The sequence below is a fragment of the Castor canadensis genome, chromosome 14 (genome assembly GCF_047511655.1).
Source record: "Castor canadensis chromosome 14, mCasCan1.hap1v2, whole genome shotgun sequence".
Classification (NCBI taxonomy): Eukaryota; Metazoa; Chordata; class Mammalia; order Rodentia; family Castoridae; genus Castor; species Castor canadensis.
The window spans coordinates 17,052,858-17,074,563 of NC_133399.1; the positions used below are offsets into that span (position 1 = coordinate 17,052,858).

The 21,706-nt window shown below is 36.7% G+C and overlaps 1 protein-coding gene across 1 annotated transcript; it reads left to right on the plus strand.

The window, feature by feature from the left end:
- The first annotated feature begins 5,481 nt into the window (after positions 1 to 5,481).
- On the plus strand, positions 5,482 to 6,417 carry LOC109675487 (olfactory receptor 1078-like). Its single transcript, XM_020152179.2, has one exon. The coding sequence runs from the start codon at positions 5,482 to 5,484 to the stop codon at positions 6,415 to 6,417; it is 936 nt and encodes a 311-aa protein (XP_020007768.2).
- Positions 6,418 to 21,706: the final 15,289 nt, after the last annotated feature.

The window sequence follows — 21,706 nt, forward strand, 5'->3', positions numbered from 1 at the left end:
TAATGTGAGTCAACTCCCTGTATAGCTATCCTTATCTTAAACACTTGTTCCTTCCTATTATTTCTTATACTCTCTCTTCAACAAAATTAGAGATAAGGACAAAATAGTTTCTGCTGGGTATTGAGGGGGTGGGGGGAAGAGGGAGGGGGCAGTGTGGGTGGTAAGGGAGAGGGTGGGGGCAGGGGGGAGAAATGACCCAAGCCTTGTATGCACATATGAATAATAAAACAATAAAAAAAATTAAAAAAAAGAATTATATTAAATTCTTAATATGAGTTGGTGCCACTCAAGGGCCTTAAATCAAAAAGTTGAATGTAAAACTTATGCAGCATTGAGAGTGAATGAATACACCATTTGCTGAAAATTACATGCAAAGATGATTCTGGGTAGAGAAGAGTTTAACTATGCATGTTTTTTTGCAGTGCTGATGATGGAACACTGAGCCTGTGCATGGTAAGGATATGATTCTCTGCTGAGCTACATACTCAGTTCTTACACCTGATTCCAGCACAGAACTGCAGTCTTTTACTTGGTGTGTGATCTATTGACCTCAACTTGTAGTGTCAACAGTACCATGAATGCTGCTAAAATGCAGACTCTCTGGGGTCATAAGATCTGCTACATCAGAATTTGCATCTGAAGTTGAATCCCTGATTATTCTTATGCATAATGGAGGCATTCTAGAATTACTTTTTTCACATTCTTCCTGCTGACATTTGGGAACCAGAAAATTACTTGTGTTGGGAACTGTCATGTGCATTGAAGATATTTAGCAGCAACCCTTCACATTGATAAATATCCCAGGGGAAAATTCTCTAGTTGAGAATGACTGGTCCAGAGTGTGAGTAATGGAAGCCTCATGCCAGAATTCACACCAATACTCCATCCTTTACCTGACGTATGGCATTTGTTATCTCTATTTCTGCAAGGAGAATGGGTTCATAACAGTGCTATTACCTGATAGAACAGACTTTACCAAAAAATCAAATCACGCAATTCCTATAAGGTGCTAAGCTCAGATTGTGGTGCATAAAAAGATGTAAGTGCATCTCTTCTTATTAGTTTACATTTCAAAATGAAGGAATGGATGAGAGGTCTTAATTTGTGCTATAACTATAATTTTTAATAAATCATGAAGCCAAGAATTATAGTACCCAAGGTTTTATGTCAAAGGAAAACAATGCTTTTACAAAAGGATGAAACATTTCTGGAGGTATCAGGTCCTAAATACCCATTACAGACCATGGCTTTGAAGATCCGTGAGATCCAATCAAGGTAGGTTCATCTGAGTCAGACTTTAGGCAAAACTTTAACTCTAAGCAAGAATAAGATATTAGGAGGTCAGACCTCTGGAAGTCACATGAGTTCATGGAGAAGGAGGAATAAAATCTATATTACTCTCTAGTTTAAGCTGGTCTCTTGGGAACAGAAACTAAACAGGAAAAAGTTCTTTTGTTTCCATGCCAGTGTCCCACAAGGAATTCATGTGGTTAGAGGATGATGTAAGAAGAGAGCAACGTGTTTAATGAGCAGATATAGAAGCTAAAACGATTTCTTCTTAGGACCGTCAGGGTGTGCAAGCTTGGGTTGAACAGGACATGGTGGAGTACTTATGGTCTTAAGTTTGCCTAGGGGACCAGTATTTGAGTCATTCCTGTTGTCCTTCTCAGTACAGAGCTTCCATCTCCATCACCAACCATCCAGGGAGGAGATTTCATGTCCATACTGCAACCTTTGTTCTAGGTGGGTCTGAGAGCTCTGTAGACACTTTGGGAGAGGATCAAAGAGAATGCTTACCTGAGGTCACTTGAGAGCCAATCCCCTCTAGCGCAGAGCAGTATTGCTAGGGTGCTTGCTTTCCTGATTATTTATTCATAATACTACAATTGTTCTTAATGGTGCATTTATTTCTTTACCTATTTATTCCTAACACTAAGATGGGAAATGAATATTGATTGGGTCAATGCAGGGTTCATAGTTGACAATGAAATGATAACAACAAAAGCCCAAAGAAATCCAAAGGTGTTTTCAATGATGAGAGCAGATGAATGGGGCATTAGTTATAGAGATACAGGGAGGGTAATGAGGGCTTTTTATGTTTAAAGAATGTTTCTCTATGGATGAGTATCCAGAGAAAGAAATTTTTGCAAATTTCATCTTGCAGCAGAATCTCATGAGATGTATAGCTTTCAACTGTCATCCTTCACTGTACTTATTTGCATAAAATATTTAACAAATAAAAAGAATTATGTATAACAGTCTTACTTTGTAATTATTTTAATTCCCATGATGTTGGATATATTTCTGGGATTTTCAGTCACTTACTTTCTCTATTACAAAGTGACTGTGAAGTCTTTCCCTTATGTACTGAGGTGGTAACATTTTCATTCATGATATCCAGAATGTCAATAGTTAGAGACTGAGAAATCTTGAGTTTTGGAGAATCTCATACTTTCAATACTTATGGTGGTATCCGGATTGGTTTCCTGGTGCATGACACCAAATTATGTTTCTGCCAGCAAAATTTTCTATTTAAAAATTCCAATCATGAAAAAAAAATTCCAATCATGGTCAATATGACAGCTCTGTAAGTTGTTTTCTAAGGCTAGAGGGCGTGAAAAAAATCTTTCTTGCTATTTTCTTAACATATTACTGACTTTGAATAAATATTCATACTTTTCATACTATTTTGATTTCCCTATTACTCTTATCTTCCCATTTTCTAATGCTGTCAGCATTTCAACTGATTATTATGATTTCTTTTTGACATTTGCAATGATATTTTTGACCATAATCCATTTAAAATTTTATGTAGTTACATAGTTTTGCCCATTGTAGTTTTTATATATAATTTATAGCTTTTTGTCTACAATTATTTTGTACTTTCCTCTCTAACTCATGGTGAGATAAGTGAGATAGGAGAACAACATCATTTTCTTCCAGGAAGATAGGCATTTATGTTGACTTTCAATCCACAATTATATTGTCTCCAACTAAAGGGAAATGTAAGCTTGTACTGTATCACATGTCACCATCTACCAGGACTTAACTCCTGATTCAATCGGCAAAAGAAAACAAAGCACTTATTACAAGGTGAAATATTATAGGACTATTATATATTGAATTCTAAAAGAGACACAGTCTGTCAATTTAATTATTAATTCATGTTGATATCTTTCACTTAGTTTTATAGCTTGTTTCAACTAAGTTTTTTTTTGTGGTGCAAGGGATGGAATCTAGAGCCTTGCTATTGCTAGGGAAGTGCTGTGTCTCTGAGCTACATAACCTGCCCTTGTTTCATTTAGGTTTTGATGCTCCATTCAATTTTAAACAGAATTACTGCGAAAAAGCTTTACTGAACATGGTTTGATTATTTCTGCATTGTTTTTATTATGTAACTATTCCATTCTCTTAAATTTTCTTCCATGTAGTTGTATATATATTTATATAACTTTGTTAAAAATCCAAAGGTCAACAGAGCAGGTGAGGTCTCTGCTCATTTAGATCTTGTATCACTGTGTCCAATGAAATAAATGCATGTTGGGTACAGTACCCCTAAGCATATAAAATGAAGTAAAAAGATAGAGTTGTTAAGAATGTTGATGATTTTATAGAAAATCCTATGGGGAGGTCTTTGTATGCTTTGTAGGATTTGTTAATAAACAGATTTAAAATCAAAGCCTAAAAGAAAAGAGAAAAGATGCTACATGAGAAGAGTGACAAATGGGGCTGTCTCAGACACCACTGAGCACATCAAAACCAAAGGCACAGGCACAGTAAAAACAAATTCTATTTCATATAAACACAGGCTCAGCTTTTGTTGTACTTTGTATAAATCTTTTTGTGAATTGTTATTTATTCACCTTGGTCATTTTTGTCTAGGGGACATTTTCCTATAAGGTGTTGAAACCATAAAGATATCAGTACTATTCAGTTGAGATGCATCTATTTTTGCTCTTTTCTTATTTTGCAGAGATTCAGGAGCTAGAACTTTGGCTGGAATGCTGCAAGAATCAAGGGAGCTCTTCTTCCTCTTAGCCTCTCAGGAGCCACCTGAGTTTTTTACCTCATTTTCTCCTTGTCTCCATTTCATTCCTGGCTATTTCTCACTTTGTTTTTAGCTACTAAGTATGTGTGTGTTTCTTTCAATGAGGAGCAGAAGCTAGCAAAATTTAACCCCATCTATTTGTCCAGGGAAGGCTTATAAAATGGAAATTCTGAGGACCATTTCTTTGACAAGGTTAGGACACTGTTCTGGCTAGCTTGTACTGTATACAAAAGCAGTTTATTCTGTGTGACTAGATAGTAAGAAGGGCATGGTGGAAACAATACCTCTGATGGCCATGGTGGTAGTGAGGTATGTCCCATTAGGTATAAGAGCAGTCCTCAGAGCAAGGACACCTGGACTTTTCTATTCCAAGGTGACCCTTACAATATGTAGGGATAAATGAACCATTAGTCATAGTGAATAACACCCCCTTTTCAATTTATAGTATGCCTTTGTAACAACATTGGCAATGCCCAAGTAGTACATAATATGAATGAGGCTCTACTGGTGTCTTGCAGTTTCCCTGCCAACAGGGAGCCCACCTTATACCTCAGCATCCTCTGACCCCATCTCTCATTCCTTTTCCTTCTGTCTTTCTCATTGACTTCCTCACACTGACTCCATCATGGCCTTCAATTTAGCATCTACCCCTTGGACTTTGCACTGACTGTTCCCTCTACCAGATTACCAACTGGCTTCCCTGCTGTCTTTGGAAGTCTTTGTTCATATGTAACCTTCTCTGCTAAACTTGCTTGGACCCCCATAAAAACTAGCATCCTTTGCTGGCCATATAGGTTAGTGGTCGAGACAGTGTTTAGCATGCATAAGGCCCTAGGTTCAACCCTTAGCAACACACACAAACAAGCTTCTCCTTTCTACGTGCTCAATTACATGTGATTTCCTTTTCCTCATAGTATCTTGCCATGTTATGTATGGTTATTTCTTCTTAGAATAGCTTTACTGAAGAATAATTAATATTCAAAGAAAGTATTTAATGTGTACAATCTGGTAAGTTCACGCATTTGCAAATATATGATACTATCCCCAGCAAAAGGTAAGAGACATATGATTTCCTTATCTGCACATATTCTTTGTCTATCTCTGGGATGTGAGAACATTTAATTTTCACCAACCTGCAATCATTGGGTGGACATGGCTTGGAACATGGTTGGCACTCAACAAATATTACTTAACTCTAAGAAATATTTTCTTATTAAAATGTAGAATATATGACATTGTGGGAAAAGGTTTGGACTGGGGCAGAAATTCCTCATCAGTAACAGCACTAGGAAGACCAAATCTAAGAACAAAAGGTGAAAGTTCATTTATTTGCTGAAAAATATATATTAGAATATTGAAGCTCTGTTAAGAATGTCCATTTGTGTTAGTAGTATTCATATGCTTTTCTGTTTCCTGGTAGTGACATCCAACATATGGACTCAGGCAACAATACAAGAATTTCAGAATTTCTTCTTCTGGGATTTTCAGAGGACCCTGAATTGCAACCTGTTATATGTTGGCTTTTCCTCTCTATGTACCTGGTCACTGTGCTTGGGAACCTGCTCATCATCCTGGCCATCATCTCAGACTCCCACCTGCACACGCCCATGTACTTCTTTCTCTCCAACCTGTCTTTTGTGGACATCTGCTTCACCTCTACCACTGTCCCCAAGATGCTGGTGAATATCCAGACACACAGCAAGGCCATTAGCTACACAGGCTGCATCACCCAGATGTACTTTTTCTTGATATTTGTAGAGTTGGACAACTTCCTCCTGGCTGTGATGGCCTATGACCGATGTGTGGCCATCTGTCACCCTCTGCACTACATGGTTATTATGAACCCTCGGTTCTGTGGGTTGCTGGTTCTGGTGTCTTGGGTCATGAGTGTACTGCATGCATTGTTGCAAAGCTTATTGGTGCTGCGCCTGTCCTTCTGTTCACATGTAGAAATTCCTCACTTTTTCTGTGAACTTAATCAGATGGTTCAACTCACCTGCTCAGATAACCTTCTTAATGACTTTGTGATGTATTTTGCACTTGTGTTGTTGGCTACTGTGCCTCTTGCTGGCATCCTTTACTCTTACTCCAGGGTAGTTTCCTCCATACGCAAAATCTTATCAGTCCAAGGGAAATACAAAGTGTTTTCTACCTGTGCATCTCACCTTTCAGTTGTCTCATTATTTTATTGCACAGGCCTCGGTGTCTACCTTAGTTCTGCTGCAACCCACAGCTCCCACTCCACTGCAACAGCCTCGGTGATGTACACAGTGGCCACCCCAATGCTGAATCCCTTCATCTACAGTCTGAGGAATAAAGATGTCAAGAGAGCACTGAAAAAGACTCTTGGGATGGAAAGTATGAAATGAACCATTGCTCTGGGGTTGAAGAAGTGCCCATGAATACAAAGGGCAAAGCTTCAGAAGCAGAAATTGTGATCGTTTTATGAGATGATGAAAGTAGGACTTGTTCCTTTATTTATTTCTTGAAGTTTCCTTTGCTATGATTCTAGCCTCTCTATATAAGATGTCACTTTATTAAATTTTCTTCTCTCAGAAGAGGGCGGAACAAGTTCTGCTGGGAAGTGGAGGGTTGAGAGGGGTGGGGGATGGGGGTGGAGGGGAGATGGCACAATGTATACACATGTAAGTGAATGTAAAAACGATAAAATGAGAAAGAAAAAAATTTTTCTTCTCTCTGATCTCCAACAATTTTCCCATTGTTGTCCTGATCTTCCAAAGTTATTTCAAAGACTGGAGCAAAAATATTTATAAATTCTCATTTGGGACAGAAATACTTACTTTATAGTAATTCTTGTTACGTGACATATGTTGAGTAATATTTGTTTTGTTTCACTGAAAAATTAAGCATGCGTTTTATTATGCCTATGAGAAAAGTTCACAATTGGTAACTAAGTTCATTTATATAATTTTTAGTACAGGAAAATCTGATACCACAGTTTTTTCTTTGGGATGTATTGTTCTTTGTTTATCACCACCTTGACTACCCTTCATAATAATGAAAACTTTAGCACAGTAGTGTATTTTACAACTGATCAGAGTTTTTCAGAATTCATTAATTTAATTTTTTGATTTGACACATAATGTCTGTATCTGTTTATGGGCAACACCTTGGTGTTCTTTTAAAGATTTTTATTACTATATAATAGTTGCACAGGGGTTTTTGTTGTGACATTTCCACATATGCATACAATGTGTCCTGGTTAGCTTCATCCCTATCATTATTCTCCCTCATCCCCCTTTCCTCATGATGCTTTGATCATGGATGATCAGCTAAGAGTCGTTAATATATCTATCACCTTGAAGTTATATCATTTCTTTATAGTCAGTGCATTCAAAATCTTTTCTTCTAATCATTTTGGGATATATTATACATTATTTTAAAATATATTCACCTTACTGTACCTGAGAACCAAAGAGCCTATTCCACCTATCTCACTGAAATATCATTCTCATCTTTATTATCCTGCTCCTATATTGCCCATAGTGTCCACCACAGTCACATTACAAACAGGTCCCCAGGGGTAACTACTCCCCTGTTTTTCTCAGGGATATATTTTATACTCTATACAACATTTTGAAGTGATGACAATATATAAAATGTGAATGGGATACAGCTTCATAGTGGTCAGGAGCTGGGAGGATATGGAAGGAAACCCTGGAGATGTTGGATTGAAGGAACTGTTCTCTATTTTGGCTGTTATGAGTGTTAAAATCCTGGTTGTGATAGTCTACTGTGTTCTAATCTACAACTATCACTAAATAAAAATTGAATTAAAATTGTAGCATTTTTATTTAAAAATGCTACAAGAGCATGCAATTATTTTCTTTATGATTTGAAATCTGACACTTTTCCATTCTCTCCTCAAGTTTGTATTTCCTCCCTATTTTCCCCCACAAATTATATATTATCATACTATATTGTATGCTTAAAATCACCTGTACATACTCACTTACACTGAAAACATATACACAAAGGTGACCTATCATTCTTATAAAATGGTTCATTTTTATGTCATTCTAGACAATATGGGGCCAGTTAAATATACAAAATGCTGTGATGAAGCTTGTTTTTCATAGCAGTGAGAAAATACTGGGTAATGAAATAAACCAAGTTAGGACAACTGAGGAAATATTGACTTCTGGTGTTTTATTGTTATTACTGTGTCTGCTCACAAAAATTCCATGTAGAAATGTCACCTCTACAGTCAATGAACACCCACAATCTCTCCCTTCATCCTGTGACCCACACACTCACTCTTCATGTCTCAACTCAGATGATTCTTTTTTGGAAGTTATTTCCTCTTTTACCAATAGCACCTCATTTCCTCAGTTGTACTCTTTTATAGCACCAGAGACTTTTTTTTTCTGTGATGTTTACATAGCACTTTGTCCATTTATTTACTATTTCTCTACTCATTTAGGTAGAGACAGAGTCTCACTATGTAGCCCAGAGCAACTATGAACCCATGGTTCTTGTGCCTTAGACTCCTGAGTGTTGGAATTAAAAGCATGAACCACTATGCTCTACTTTTTCATTTATTTCTATTTTTGGTAGTACTGGGGTGTGAGCCCACAGCCTTGGGCTTGCTAGGCAGGTGCTATATCACTTGATCTATGCAATCAGCCCTTTTTGCTTCAGTTATTATTTAGTTTTGAATAGGGTCTCGCTTTCATGCCCTGGTCAGCCTGGACTGCAATAGTCCTTTTATGCTTCCCCTGGAGCTGGGATGATGGGTGCCTGCCAGTAACTGTCCTCTTGAGCTGGCTTCAAACCATGATCCTCCTGATTTATACCTCTTAGTAATTAGGATTACAGGCGTCAGCTACTGTGCCAGGCGTCATTTATTTTTAGTAACAGCAATCCATACAACCAGCAAATAATTTTTTCTTTGCATATTTAGCCAAGTAGTTTTCTGACACCAATTTGATATTTCAAACAATCATCTGCCTGACTCTTGGACTTCCTTAGGTCTAGTAACGCACAAAACATATCATTTAACTTGTATGTCTCTTTACAACCAGATGGGTTGATAATGTTCAGATCTTCCTTCTGGATGAAACTGAATGGGTGAGTGGGGGTGAGCTAACTCTGTACCTATGATTACCCTGTCCATATAAACACATCTAGAAGCGCACCAGGTTTAGAGAACACTCAGTTCAATGCAACCATTTACAAACTAGAGTGGAAAACTATTCTGTAATGTTGTTTTACTCTGAGGATTTGTATTGAGTGAAGATGTTGAAAACTTTGGCTTGAGTTAGGGATTTATGATTCTCATGAACATTGCACAAAAGGTGCAAGCCATCAGAGGTGGTGGGGAAGGGATGATCCTGTTGGGATACAAAACAGCAGAGAACATTGGTTCTCAAACTTGTGTGTGCAATAGGGTCCAGAGAGGACTTTTTAGAGCACAGAGTGCTGGCTCATTTCTCAGGGTATCTGATTCAGTAGGTTCATGTGGGCCAGGACTATGCACCAGGTGTTATTGGTGTTGCTCTTCCAGGGAGCATATTGGAGAACCACTGACGTACAGACAACTTTTCTAGATAGTGATGGTAACCACAACCTATCAGCAAAGAGATATTCATTGTACAGGGGGGATTCATTGTGACAATTTCAAATAGGCTTATATTGTACGTTGGTTAGATCACCCCCACTGTCTTTGTCCATATTTTGATTCCAGCATAGAACTGTACAAAGAACATTTATTTCCATATCCTTCCTTTCCTTATTCATTTTGAGATGAATAATATCTTATTATTTTATTGAACTCATTTGTAATAATTATGCTTCACTGATATATCTATTTAGAATTGTTTTCACAATGTTTTGAAAAACACAATTTTATGGCATTGTAATAAAGTTTGACCAATTCTGTTCTCTTTACCTGGTGTTACAAAATGTTATCTTTCACAATTGACTGCTATGAAAAATATGGCTAAATTATCTTCCTAACATTATTGGATTTTGCCTCAGTAGCAGAGCATACCACTGATTTTGTTTGGGTTGTCAGTACATCCAGACAAACACTTCAACTAAGGGGATAATGTGTAGTAATTTCCCATGGTGGCTGTAACCAAGTATCACTAATAATAGGCTTAAAGTAACATAAATTTATTATATTTTAGTTCTTAGATCTACAAATTAAATATATGTATCCATTGGGTTAAAAGTGAGATGTCCAAGAATAATGGAGGGAATAAGTCAAATTGGAGCACATTGTATGCATATATGGACATATCACAATGAGCCCCTTGTAAAACTATTATATGCTAATTAAAACATTTAAAAATGAGGTGTTCACAGGCTAATGTCTTTTAGGTGGTTTGATGGAAGTGCCAGTTTCTGGAGGCTGCCCACATGCCGTGGATTGTGGGTTCTTCTGTCATTTTCAAAGCCAACAATGGCAGATTGAGCCTCATGCTGACTTTTCTGCTTTTCTTATCCACATTCCAAGAATTTTGTGATTTCTCTGGCCCCACTCAACAAATCTAGGCCATCTAGGTTATCTAATTAGAAATCTTCATCCCAATTACTATTTTGTTGCTCTTTTGCCATATAGCCTCACATAGTCACTGGCTGTAGGATCAGGATGTAAATATCTTTGGGATGCCATTGTTCTGCTTACCATGACACAATTTTTGTAGAAGAAGTATAAGCTGTAAGCTATTGGGTGTGGTTTCTTGGAAACGTGTATTTTCTTGTTTGAAAAATCGACTCGAATATTGTTGAGTAAAATAAGATGCAAAAATAAATGTTGTACTATTCTAGTCATATAAAGTTGGAAAAGGCAAATGATTCTGTGCACCATGAGAATTCAAGATGGTGGTGATGATTGGAACTGGGCACCAAGGTAGCTTTTATGTAGCTTTACATGTTCTGTTTTTTAGTCTGGGTTCTGGTTACTTGGAGTTTGTGAAAATTCACTGAGTCTTTGAAAATGTACTTTCCTATGCATTTGTTACAGATCATTAAAAAGTTTTTTTTTGTGCACAGTCCCATCTAACATCTTCTCCCCAAGATACTTGAGGAAGAAGTCACAAATGCAGAACCCCTGGGCCCATCCTAGACCTACAAAATTAGCATCTGCACTTGGACAGATCCCCATGGGAATCCACACATTGAAAATGTAGAAGTCTTGGTTAGAACAGTATTTAACAATATCCCATTGTTGACATTTGTGATGGATAATCCTTTGTGGTAGAATTGTTTGGTGTACTGTCAGATGTTGAAAAACAATTTTGACTGTCACCCATTAGTTGCCAGTTGCATGTCCCTAAATATAAGAGTTAAAATTTCTCAAAGAAATTTCAAATTTTCATTGGAGGCAAAAATTGTATGTGCTTGAGGATCACAGGTTTACAGAATTAAGACTAGAAAAGTCTTGATGGCGTTCCAATCAAAGCCCAAAAGTTCATGACTTTGGGCATATCACTCAAAACTTCTGAACTCAATTGCTTCAAATTTAGAATCAGCTTCCTAATAGTCACTGACTGATAAAATGAACTTTTATTAAAGTTAAATAAGAGAAAGCTTATAATTTGGTAATCTCAGGGCAATATGCATGAAATATTTAACTATATGTCTTATAACTACAAAACATTTAATAAATGAAGGCATGAATGTTAGCTTTTATTCTGGAAAACAAGCATTAAGCTCCTGTTTTGATAAAAGCACCATGAAGCCAAGAACATAGTACCCATGTTTTCATATTAAAGGAACATGGATATCCCTATTGTTGAATAGGGGAATTGCCATTTTCTAAAGCTATCAGGGCCTGGTCTTCAACACCTATCAATGCTTTGGTGATCTAAGAGATAAAGTTAAGTCAAATTCCTTAGTTTTAGAGTTTGGAAAAAACTTTAACTCAAAGTTGGGAAAAGGTGTTTGGAGGTTAGGTGTCTGGACAGCAAGAGAGTTCAGGGAGAACGAATAACAGATAATTGGTTTCACCTGGATTTTTAAACCGGTCTCTTGAGAGCAGAGAATCTTCAAGAATAATTTTTTTTCTGTGTAAAGTAATGTCCCACAGGGAAATGACGTGCTCAGGTGTTGGAATAGTAAGAGAAACATGCCTAAAGCAGATGTCAGTGGGAGATGTGAATATCTCCTCTACTACTGTCCTTCAGAATGTGCAATCTTGAGCTTGGTAAAATGTTTCCTTTTCACAGTTTGGAGTCCTAAGTATGGTTGAGGACTAATGCTCACTTTCCTTTGCTCAGGCTGTCTTGTCTGGACAGAACCTTATTGTCCATCATCAAATATCCACGGGAGATTTGGGACTTCCACGCAGACAATTCCTTTTCAGAGATCCCAGCCAGGTAAGCCCAAGACCTCAGTTGGTAACTGTAGGAAGGGATCAGAGACTATGGAAGCTGAGAAAACTTACTTGGGAGCAAATTCAGCTTATCCTAGGGTGGAGACAATGCAATGGATGCGTGCTCACTTGATTCTTGAACACATTTATTTATGATGTTAAGTGAGAAGTAGCCATTGACTTCAGCAGTGCAGGGTCATATTGGCATTTAATTTAGATCAATGAAAGTCTAATTAGGAGAAGGGATGGTTGGCCTAAGGCAGTCCTGATAAAAGTAGAATACGTGTCCGAGGATCCTTTGCATTGTGGGAAGTATAGAGATGAGGAAGAATACATACTGAGCTAACAGACTATCGTTTTAATTTTTAAGATGGGGTAGATTTGAGTAAGCTTTCATATTGATAAGAAAGATCCAGGACAAGGCATTGCTTGCAAATCCTACCTTGCAATAGTATTTCATTTTGCAATTATTGTCCTTCATATGAGGTGGGCTGATGAGAAAAAAATAATAATACACAAAAAGTACAGTAGTGAGTTTTTGCAGTTATTTTGTTACTGCTGAGTGAAAATATTTGTGATTTTTGTTAGCCATCAGCTCTCTTTATTTCAAATTGTACATGTTCTTTGCATTTGTACAATGGGGATGGGTATGTTTTTATTCCTATTTTTATTAAATTGAATCATTTCAAATGGAATTGGAGTTTTCTCTCCCCTTCCAATTTGCCATTTAGTTCTTTTACATATATATATTATACATATATGGGAAATCATTAAATTATACATATTTATATATGTGTGTATATATGTATTCTGAGGAAGAATATATTAGTCATTTTGTGTTTCCTTCATTGCTTCCTAATTTTTTTGGTATTATTAAAATTAGCATAGTTTGTCTGCATCAGTTGAATAAACAAACAGCCTCTTATACATATTTTCCAGTTGTTTTCTTGGGTCTATTACTCCTTATTTTGTTCTTCATTGTATTTCTACAATTCACATATCTTTGGCAATCATTTGGAAAGGTATTATTGTCATTTTACTAAAGACTGCCTTTATCTTTCATATGCACATTTGATCTCTGTGTCTTTCTATGAGATGAAATTATAAACTGAGATGCTTCTAACTCAATTATATTCTATACTATCTATGCCGGTATTTTTTCAAATTTAATTGTTAATCCATTTTTAAATCATGAAATTATTGCCAATTTATATCCCATTTCAGATCATTATCAATGTTCCTATCATGTTTTAAACTAATGTTTTGTAACCACTCATTTTAACTTGATTTTTTCATCTACCATTCTTTTCACCTTATAACTTCTCATATTCTTTAAATTTGAGTCTGTGTAACACACACTTATTTACACAGTTTTGTGAAATAAAAATGTGAACATAGCAGGTATAACAAAATAGATGTATGCCTGGGGGCAATGTCTCCAGTGATTAATTATATGTAAAAAATTTCCAGTGCAAAGGGCTAGAATTGTCATGATACAGGTTTTTATAGGATAACATTGGGAAAAACCTTGGTATATTGACAATGACCAGAATGAGGACTTTATTATATCCATGTGATTTTTTAAAAAAAGCAGATTAAAACATCAAGATTAAGAATAACAAAGAAACCACAAGAGAATAGTAAGGCAGAGACTTTCCTGATCCACTACAAAATAATATAAAAACCAATTGTTCAAACAAATATGGAATAGGCACAGAAAAAACACTTTGTTCCCTATAAAATGTCCAAATTTAATAGCCTTTAAATATTTCCTTTAGTGAATTGTTGGTTTATTCCCTTTGCTAATTTCTATTGGGATATAAAGCATGTAGGTGTCTTAACAGCAAAAAGTTGTCATTATATTCATCTTTTGGATACATGTATGTTTGCCATTTATTGTTTTTGCTGGTTATCAATGGGATGTAATATGAGTTGGAATGTCCCATAAGTAAGGAAGCTAGTTCTTCTTCCTAGTCTCTTAGAAACCACCTGGGCTCCTGAGACCTTTTTTATCCCTGAGGTTCATTCTGTTCCCTGTGTTTATTGAGGAAATGTTTTATGATTTAAAAATCTGTCTTTAAACAGACAGCAGATCATAGCCTTACCAAAATGCAAGCATATTCTGAAAGCGATAGTTTACCTGGTCTCAATTCCTCTCTAATAGTGTGAACAGGTATGAGTCAGGAATGGTATTAACCAGCTCAAGGAACACCCACTGTGCTTTGTGTGTACCTATGTGTGGTGTGGTGGTGGTGGTAGTGGCAGTTGTTGTGTTGATAGCGGTGGTGGTGGTGGGGTGTGTGTGTGTGTATGTGTGTGTGTGTGTGTGCGTGTGTGATTTAGGGAGATACCAGGTTCCAAAGTAAGGAGTCTTGGGGCAATCTACTCCAAAATTTGAGAGCAATACAGGTGACAGAATGCAAAACAATATAAAGAAGCAATATTGGACACCTTTGGATCCAATTAGAGGGCAAATTTATTTGGACACAGAGACTCCTTGTGTCTTTAGTGTCAGCAGCAATGAGGCCACCTACACCTACTTTCGTCCCCATGGTGGGGCTATAGGGAAGTGGTGTAACTGTAAGAGGTGGGCCCTAAAGGTGTTTAGTTCATTGGGGGTGTGTCTTTAAAAGACATTGTTGGACTTGGACTCCTCTTTCTCTTTTACTCCATGGCCATGAGATGAGTGGCTTTGCGAATCCATGTGTTCCCAGTCACAATATGCTTCCTAGCCACATGCATAGAGATATGGGGCCAATCATTATGGACCAAACCTACAAAACTGACAGCCATAATAATTGTATACAAATGCAACATTTTCTTAATCCCGTTATCAGTAGGGGGCATCTTGTCTGTTTCCATAGCTATTATGAATAATGCTTCAATAAACATGGGCATGCAGGTGCCTTTATTGTAACCTGGCTTACATTCCTTTGGGTATATCCCTAGGAATGGATCATATGGCAGTTGTATCTTTAGTTTTTTGAGGCACCTCCATAGTGTTTTTCATAGTGGTTGTACTAATTTACATTCCCAACAGTGTATGAGGGTTCCTTTTTACACACATCTTTGCTGATATTTGTCGTTGTTTGTGTTCTTAATGATAGACATTCTAACAGGATTGAGTTGGCATCTTAATGTGGTTTTGATTTGTATTTCTTTATGACTAGGGATGTTGAGCATTTCTTCAATACTTTTTTTAGCCATTTGAATTTCTCCTTTTGGTTAAGCTCTGTTTACTTACCCAATTCTTCACTGGGTCATTCATTTTTTGGGGAGTTTAGTTTTTGAGCTCCCTGTATATGGTGGTTATGATTGCTTGTCAGATGTATAGCTGGCAAAGACTTTCTCCCATTCTGTGGATGGCCTCATCAATTTGATAACAATTTCTTTTGCTGTGCAGAAGGTTTTTAACTTCATGTAGTCACACGTTTCAATCCTTTCAATTAGTTTCTGAGCCATTTGAGTTCTTTTGAGAAAGTCATTGCCTATGCTAATTAATTCCGGGGTATTCCCTACCCTTACCGGTACTAGCTTCCTAGTTTTAGGTCTTATATTAAAGTTCTAAATCCACTTTGAGTTGATACTTGTATTCAGTGAAAGACATGGATCTAGTTTCAGTTTTCTGCATGCAGATATTCAGTTTTCCCAACAATATTTGTTGAATAGGCTGTCTTTTTTTTCCAGCACATGTTTTTGTGGCTTTTGTCAAAAAAACAGGTGGGCATACCTGTGTGGATTCATATCTGGGTCCTCTACTCTGTTCCACTGGTCTTCCTGTCTGTTTTTGTGCCAGTACCATGCTGTTTTTAGATGGCTCCCTAGCATAGTTTGAAGTTAGGTATTACGACACCTCCAGCATTGCTCGTTTTGCTCAGAATTGCCTTGGCTATTCACATCTTTTTTGCTTCCAAATGAATTTTAGCATTGATTTTTCAATCTCTAGAATGAACATCATTGGAATTTTGGTGGGGATTGCATTGAATATGTAGATTGCTTTTGGTAACATAGCCATTTTCACAATATTGATTCTGCCAGTCTATGAACATGGGAGATCTTTCCATCTTCTGTAGCCTTCTTTGATTTGTTTCCTTGTCGAGGCTGTTAAGTTTATTCCTAGGTATTTTATTATTTTCTGAGGCTACAGTGGCTGAAATTGTTTTCCTAAATTCTTTCACAGTTTGTTCAATGTTGGTGTGTAGAAAAACTACTGATTTTTGTAAATGGGTTTTGCATCTTCCTACTTTGCTGCAGCTGTTTATGATGTTTAGAAGTTTTTCTTAGAATTTTTTGTGTCTTTTAGGTATAAGAAAATGTCATCTACAAGTAGGGATATTTTGACTTCTTCCTTTCCTATTTATAGTCCTATTATTTCTTCTTCCTGTCATTTTGTTCTGGCGAGAAACTCCAAGCTTATGTAGAATAAGAGTGGAGAGAGTGGACACTGTCTCATTCTTTACTTTAGAGGAAATGTTTTCAGTTTTTCTCCATTTAATATGATGTTGGTTATAGGCTTGTCATATGTAGCCTTTATTATATTGAGGTGTATTTTTTCTATTCCTAGTTTCATCAGAGCTCTTATCATGAAAGGATGCTGAATAAGGTGAAGGCATCGTTTATTGAGATGATCGTGTAGTTTTAATCTTTGCTTCTGTTAATGTGTTGTATTACATTAAATGATTTGTGTATGCAGAACCATCCTTGCATCCTTGGAATGAAACCAACTTGACCATGGTGTATGATCTTTTTTTATATGCTGTTCAATTCAGTTTGCCAATATTTCAGTGAGGATTTTTGCATCTAAGTTCATTACAGAGAGTGGCTTGTGATTCTCTTTTTTGTTGTTGTTTTATCCTTGTCTGGTTTTGAGATGAGTGTAATACTGGCTTCATAGAATGAGTTTGGCAGTGTTCCTTTTCCATTCTGTTTTATGGAAAAGTTAGAGAGTGTTGGAATTAATGCTAAATAGGGTTGGTAGAATTCAGCAGTGAATCCGTCAGGTTCTGGACTTTTCTTTCTGGGAGACTCTTTATTGATGATTCAATTTCATGGCTTGTTACGGATCTATTTATGTGATTTATATCATATTGGTTGAATTTTGTATGGTCACATGTATCTAGAAATTTGTCCATTTCTTCTAGATTTTTCAATTCATTTAAGTATAAGTTTTCAAAGTAGTTCCTAAGAATTCCCTGGATTTTCTTGGTAGTTGTTGAGATCTCTCCTTTTTCATTTCTAATTTTATTAATTTTTCAAATTAATAAAATTTGACTTTTTCATCAAATTTTTCAGGGGTTTATCAATCTTATCTCTTCAAAGAACCACCTTTTTGTTTCACTGATGCTTTGTATGGATTTTTTGATCTCTATTTTGTTGATTTTAGTCTTTATTTTTTATTATTTCTCTCCTTTAGCTAGTTTTGCACTTAGCTTATTATTGTTTTACTAAGAGTTTGAGATGCAGCATTAGATTATTTATTAGACATCTTTCTGTGTTTTTAACATATGCATTCATGGCTATAAACTTCTCCCTTACCACTGCCATTCCTGTGTACCATAGGTTCTAATAGGTTGTGCTTTTATTCTTATTAAATTCCAGGAACTTTTTTGACTTCTTCCCTATTTCTTCAATGACCCACTCATCATGGAGTAATGTGTTGTCCAGACTGCAGGTGTTTGGGTATTTTCTGCTGTTTCTTTTGTTGTTTATTTCTAGTTTTATTGAGTTTTGGTCAGACAGTATATAGGGAGCTATTTCAATTTTCTTATATTTGTTAAGACATGATTTATGACCTAAATTGTGGTAAGTTTTGGAGAAAGTTCCATGCGCTGTTGAGAAGAATGCATTTTGTGCTGTTACAGGATGGTACACTCTGTAGATGTCTGTCAGGTCCATTTGATATATGAATGTCATTCAAATCTAGAATTTCTTTGCTGATTTTCTGTCTGGATGACCTTTCTATTGGTGATAGAGGAGTATTAAAGTCTCCCACCACCACTGTGTTGGGGTCTATCTGTGTTTTTAAGTTCAGCAATAGATGTTTAATAAAGTTGGGTGCACTGACATTGGGCACATATAAAGTTAACAATTGCTATTTCCTCTTGATGTCTTTTTCCTTTGATTAGTATGAAGTGCCCTTCTTTGTCTCGTCTGATTAATTTGGGTTTGAAGTCTACTTTATCTGATATAAGTATTGGTACACCTGCATGTTTTCTGGGACCATCAGTGGGGTAAATCTTCTACTCTTTTACCCTAAGGCAATGCTTATTTCTGTCTGTAGGGTGGGTTTCTTGTAGATAACAGATTGCCGGGTCTCTCTTTTTAATTCAATTTGACAATGGATGCCTTTGATGGGAGAGTTGAGGCCATTAACATTTGTGTTAATATTGAGAGGCATGTGGAGATTCCTGATATTTAGTTCTTTTTGTTGTGTAAGGGTTCATGTGTGTGCAATTAATTTTATGTTACTCTCTAATTACTTGTTTGCTCTCCTCTTGAGGTTTAATAATTCTCATCCTTTCATGGCTACGTTTGTTTTAATCTTCTTTGTGTAGAATTCTTTTCAGAATCTTCTGTAATGGTGGTCGTGTATTGTTTTAGTTTCTGTTTATCATGGGGGATTTTTTATTCCTTCTTCAATTTTGAATGATAGCTTTACTGGGTAGAGTATATCCTATCACAGAAATTATTTTCTTTTAGTGCTTGAAATACCTAACTTCATGCCCTTCTTGCTCTTTTGGCTTCTGCTGAGAAATCTGTTGTAACTTTGATGGGTTTACCTTTAAATGTTATTTGGTTTTTCTCTCTTACTGCCTTCAAAATTCTTTCCTTGTTTTCTGTGGTAATTGTTTTAACTATAATCTGCCATGGAGTGGTTCTATTTTGGTAATGTCTGTTTGATGTACTGAAGGCTTTCTGTACCTGAATGGGCATCCCTTTTCTGAGATTTGGGAAGTTTTCTGCTATTATTTTGTTGACTATCATTCCTATCGTTGCTATACCTTTGGCTTGCATCGTTCTCCTTCTTCTATGCCCATGATTGCAGAGGTCTTGCAGCTCTTCAGTATTTTGGCTAAGATTTTTTCTGTTATTTTTAGTATTTATTTTGTCTTTGTGCCTTGAAATTCTGTCTTCCACTTGTTCCAGTCTGCTGGCATGGCTTTCAACTGCATTTTAAAATTTGATTTAAGGAAATTTTCATTCTCAGGTTTTCTGTTTGATTCTTTTTTTCTGAGACTTTCTATATCTTTGCTAAATTCCTCATTCATATCTTGCTGTCTTCTTTATTTCATTTATCTCTCTCTTTTTAAAAAATAATCTCCTTAGTTTCATTTTGGAGTTTGTTGAAATCCTCTGAGTTCATTTAGTTGTTTCTGTGTTTTTGAGTTTTTAAAAAAATCCCTGTTCTCTTTAAGATGTTTTTGTATGTCTTCTTTAAGTTCCTCTTTAACCTCACTGAACATTCTTATCATCATTCTTATGACATCAGCAACTCTGGATTCATCCCCTTCACTTTCTACCAAATCCTCTATTGTGTTATTGTTAGGGGTTGTATTCCCATCTTCTTTTTTCCCCCTGTTTCTATGTTGTGCCTTGCTCATGTGTTGTTGATTAGTAATTTGGGGGTTTTAATCATCTGTTATCTTTCCCTTAACCTAATTCTACATTCTGACTAGCTTACTTGTTAGGTTGTTACACTATTTCTATCCACTGAACTGGAGGTATAACAGCAATAACACAGTCACAGATTTAATGCCAAGCCAGTTATTTACATAATACATAAAACCTGTGGTGATATTATCTGTAAACAGTGGGTATTGGGGAAATAACAGTTATTTGCATAGAAATTGATACTTAGGTAACTAAAATCATGGTGCTAGAAGAGGAGGCAAGGAGGGGGGATGGGGCAAGGGATATAAGAGGTATGAGGTGTGGGGGGCTATGGGTTAATAAGAACCTGATGTAAAGGTGTAGTTTAGTCATTGTGGGGGAGGGTGCTATTGTCAGGGATTGAGAATGGATTGGAAGGATGAGGGTAATGTGTAAAGTTGACATAATAGACTATTCAGTGAGTGTTTAGTGTGGAGGAGGTAGGGACAGTGGGGGGAAATGACAGGTAGGTGTTGAAGGCAAGGAGAAGAAAGGAAGGGTAAAAAAGAAGAAAAAATACTGAGGAAAGAAAGGAAAGTGAAATAAGAGAGGGCCAAGCAAATTAAAATTTCAAAAGAAATGAAGGAGATAGATAACAAAAGAAAGGAAAAATATATTTATTGTCCAAATTTCTTTCTTATTATGGAGAGGAGTGGGTTTCCTCTCAGTTCAATGAGCGTCCTGGGTGCTTCCCTTAGATTTCTAGTCCAGGCACTGGAAAGCTGTTAGTTTCAGCTTACTACCAGCTTCTCCATAGTGATTGAATGTATTGTTATTTTCCCCAACCCACGCCCACACAGGCTGGATCAGCTTAGCACTCCATCCCACCTACACCAGTTGGAAGTGAAAATTTCCCTCTATATATTAGGACACCAGTTTTGCCCAGGAGGTGTGCAATCTGCCCACAAGGTGCATTGGATTCTGTGTTTTTTTTCTAGAGTAGATGGCACAGCATGCTCACCTGGAGGCGTTGTAGTTGCACTTGGTGATACCAGTGTTCAGTCTGAGTCAGCACAGGCAGGCTGCAGCAGAGGTTCCACGTCACAAATCTTGGTGGGTTCAGGACATTGCAGGTGCTTGCAGAACACATTCTGTAGTTCTCTATGTTGAGCTTTTGCTCTTCATAGAGAGAAAAAAAAGAAGAAAAAAAAGGAGAAACAGCTCTAGTAGTCTGTGTAGCTGCCAACCCACAGTGCCTGGGCATCTGGGGCTGTTACAGTCTATGAAAAGCTAATTTCAAGGCTGGCCATTATTTGTACCCTACATATTGGTGATATCTTACTTGGTGAAAAAGTCATATTACCCAGTCCTTGCTCTAATGAATCTGAAGTATTCTTTCAGTCTTGTGAGAGCTCAGGGTTCCAGGTTCTATTGACAATCTGCCATCCTGGTCCTTTAGCCAATTGCTCATCTCAATCTTATCCTCCATCTCTGGTAATCTTTCTTCTGTTTGATCTTGTCTGCTGAAAATACTATCCATTGTGGTTTGTATTTGATTTACTGCAGATTTTCTTTCTTTTTATGTGGTATTGGGGTTTGAACTCAGGGCCCATACCTTGAGCCACTCCACCAGCCCTTTTTTCTGATGGGTTTTTTTTTGTGAAAGGATCTCACCAACTATTTCCCTGGGCTGGTATTGAACTGTGATTCTCCATATCTCTGCCTCC

Coding starts and splice junctions, on each gene's coding strand:
- LOC109675487 (XM_020152179.2), top strand. CDS start 5,482: ATGGACTCAGGCAACAATACAAGAATTTCAGAATTTCTTCTTCTGGGA.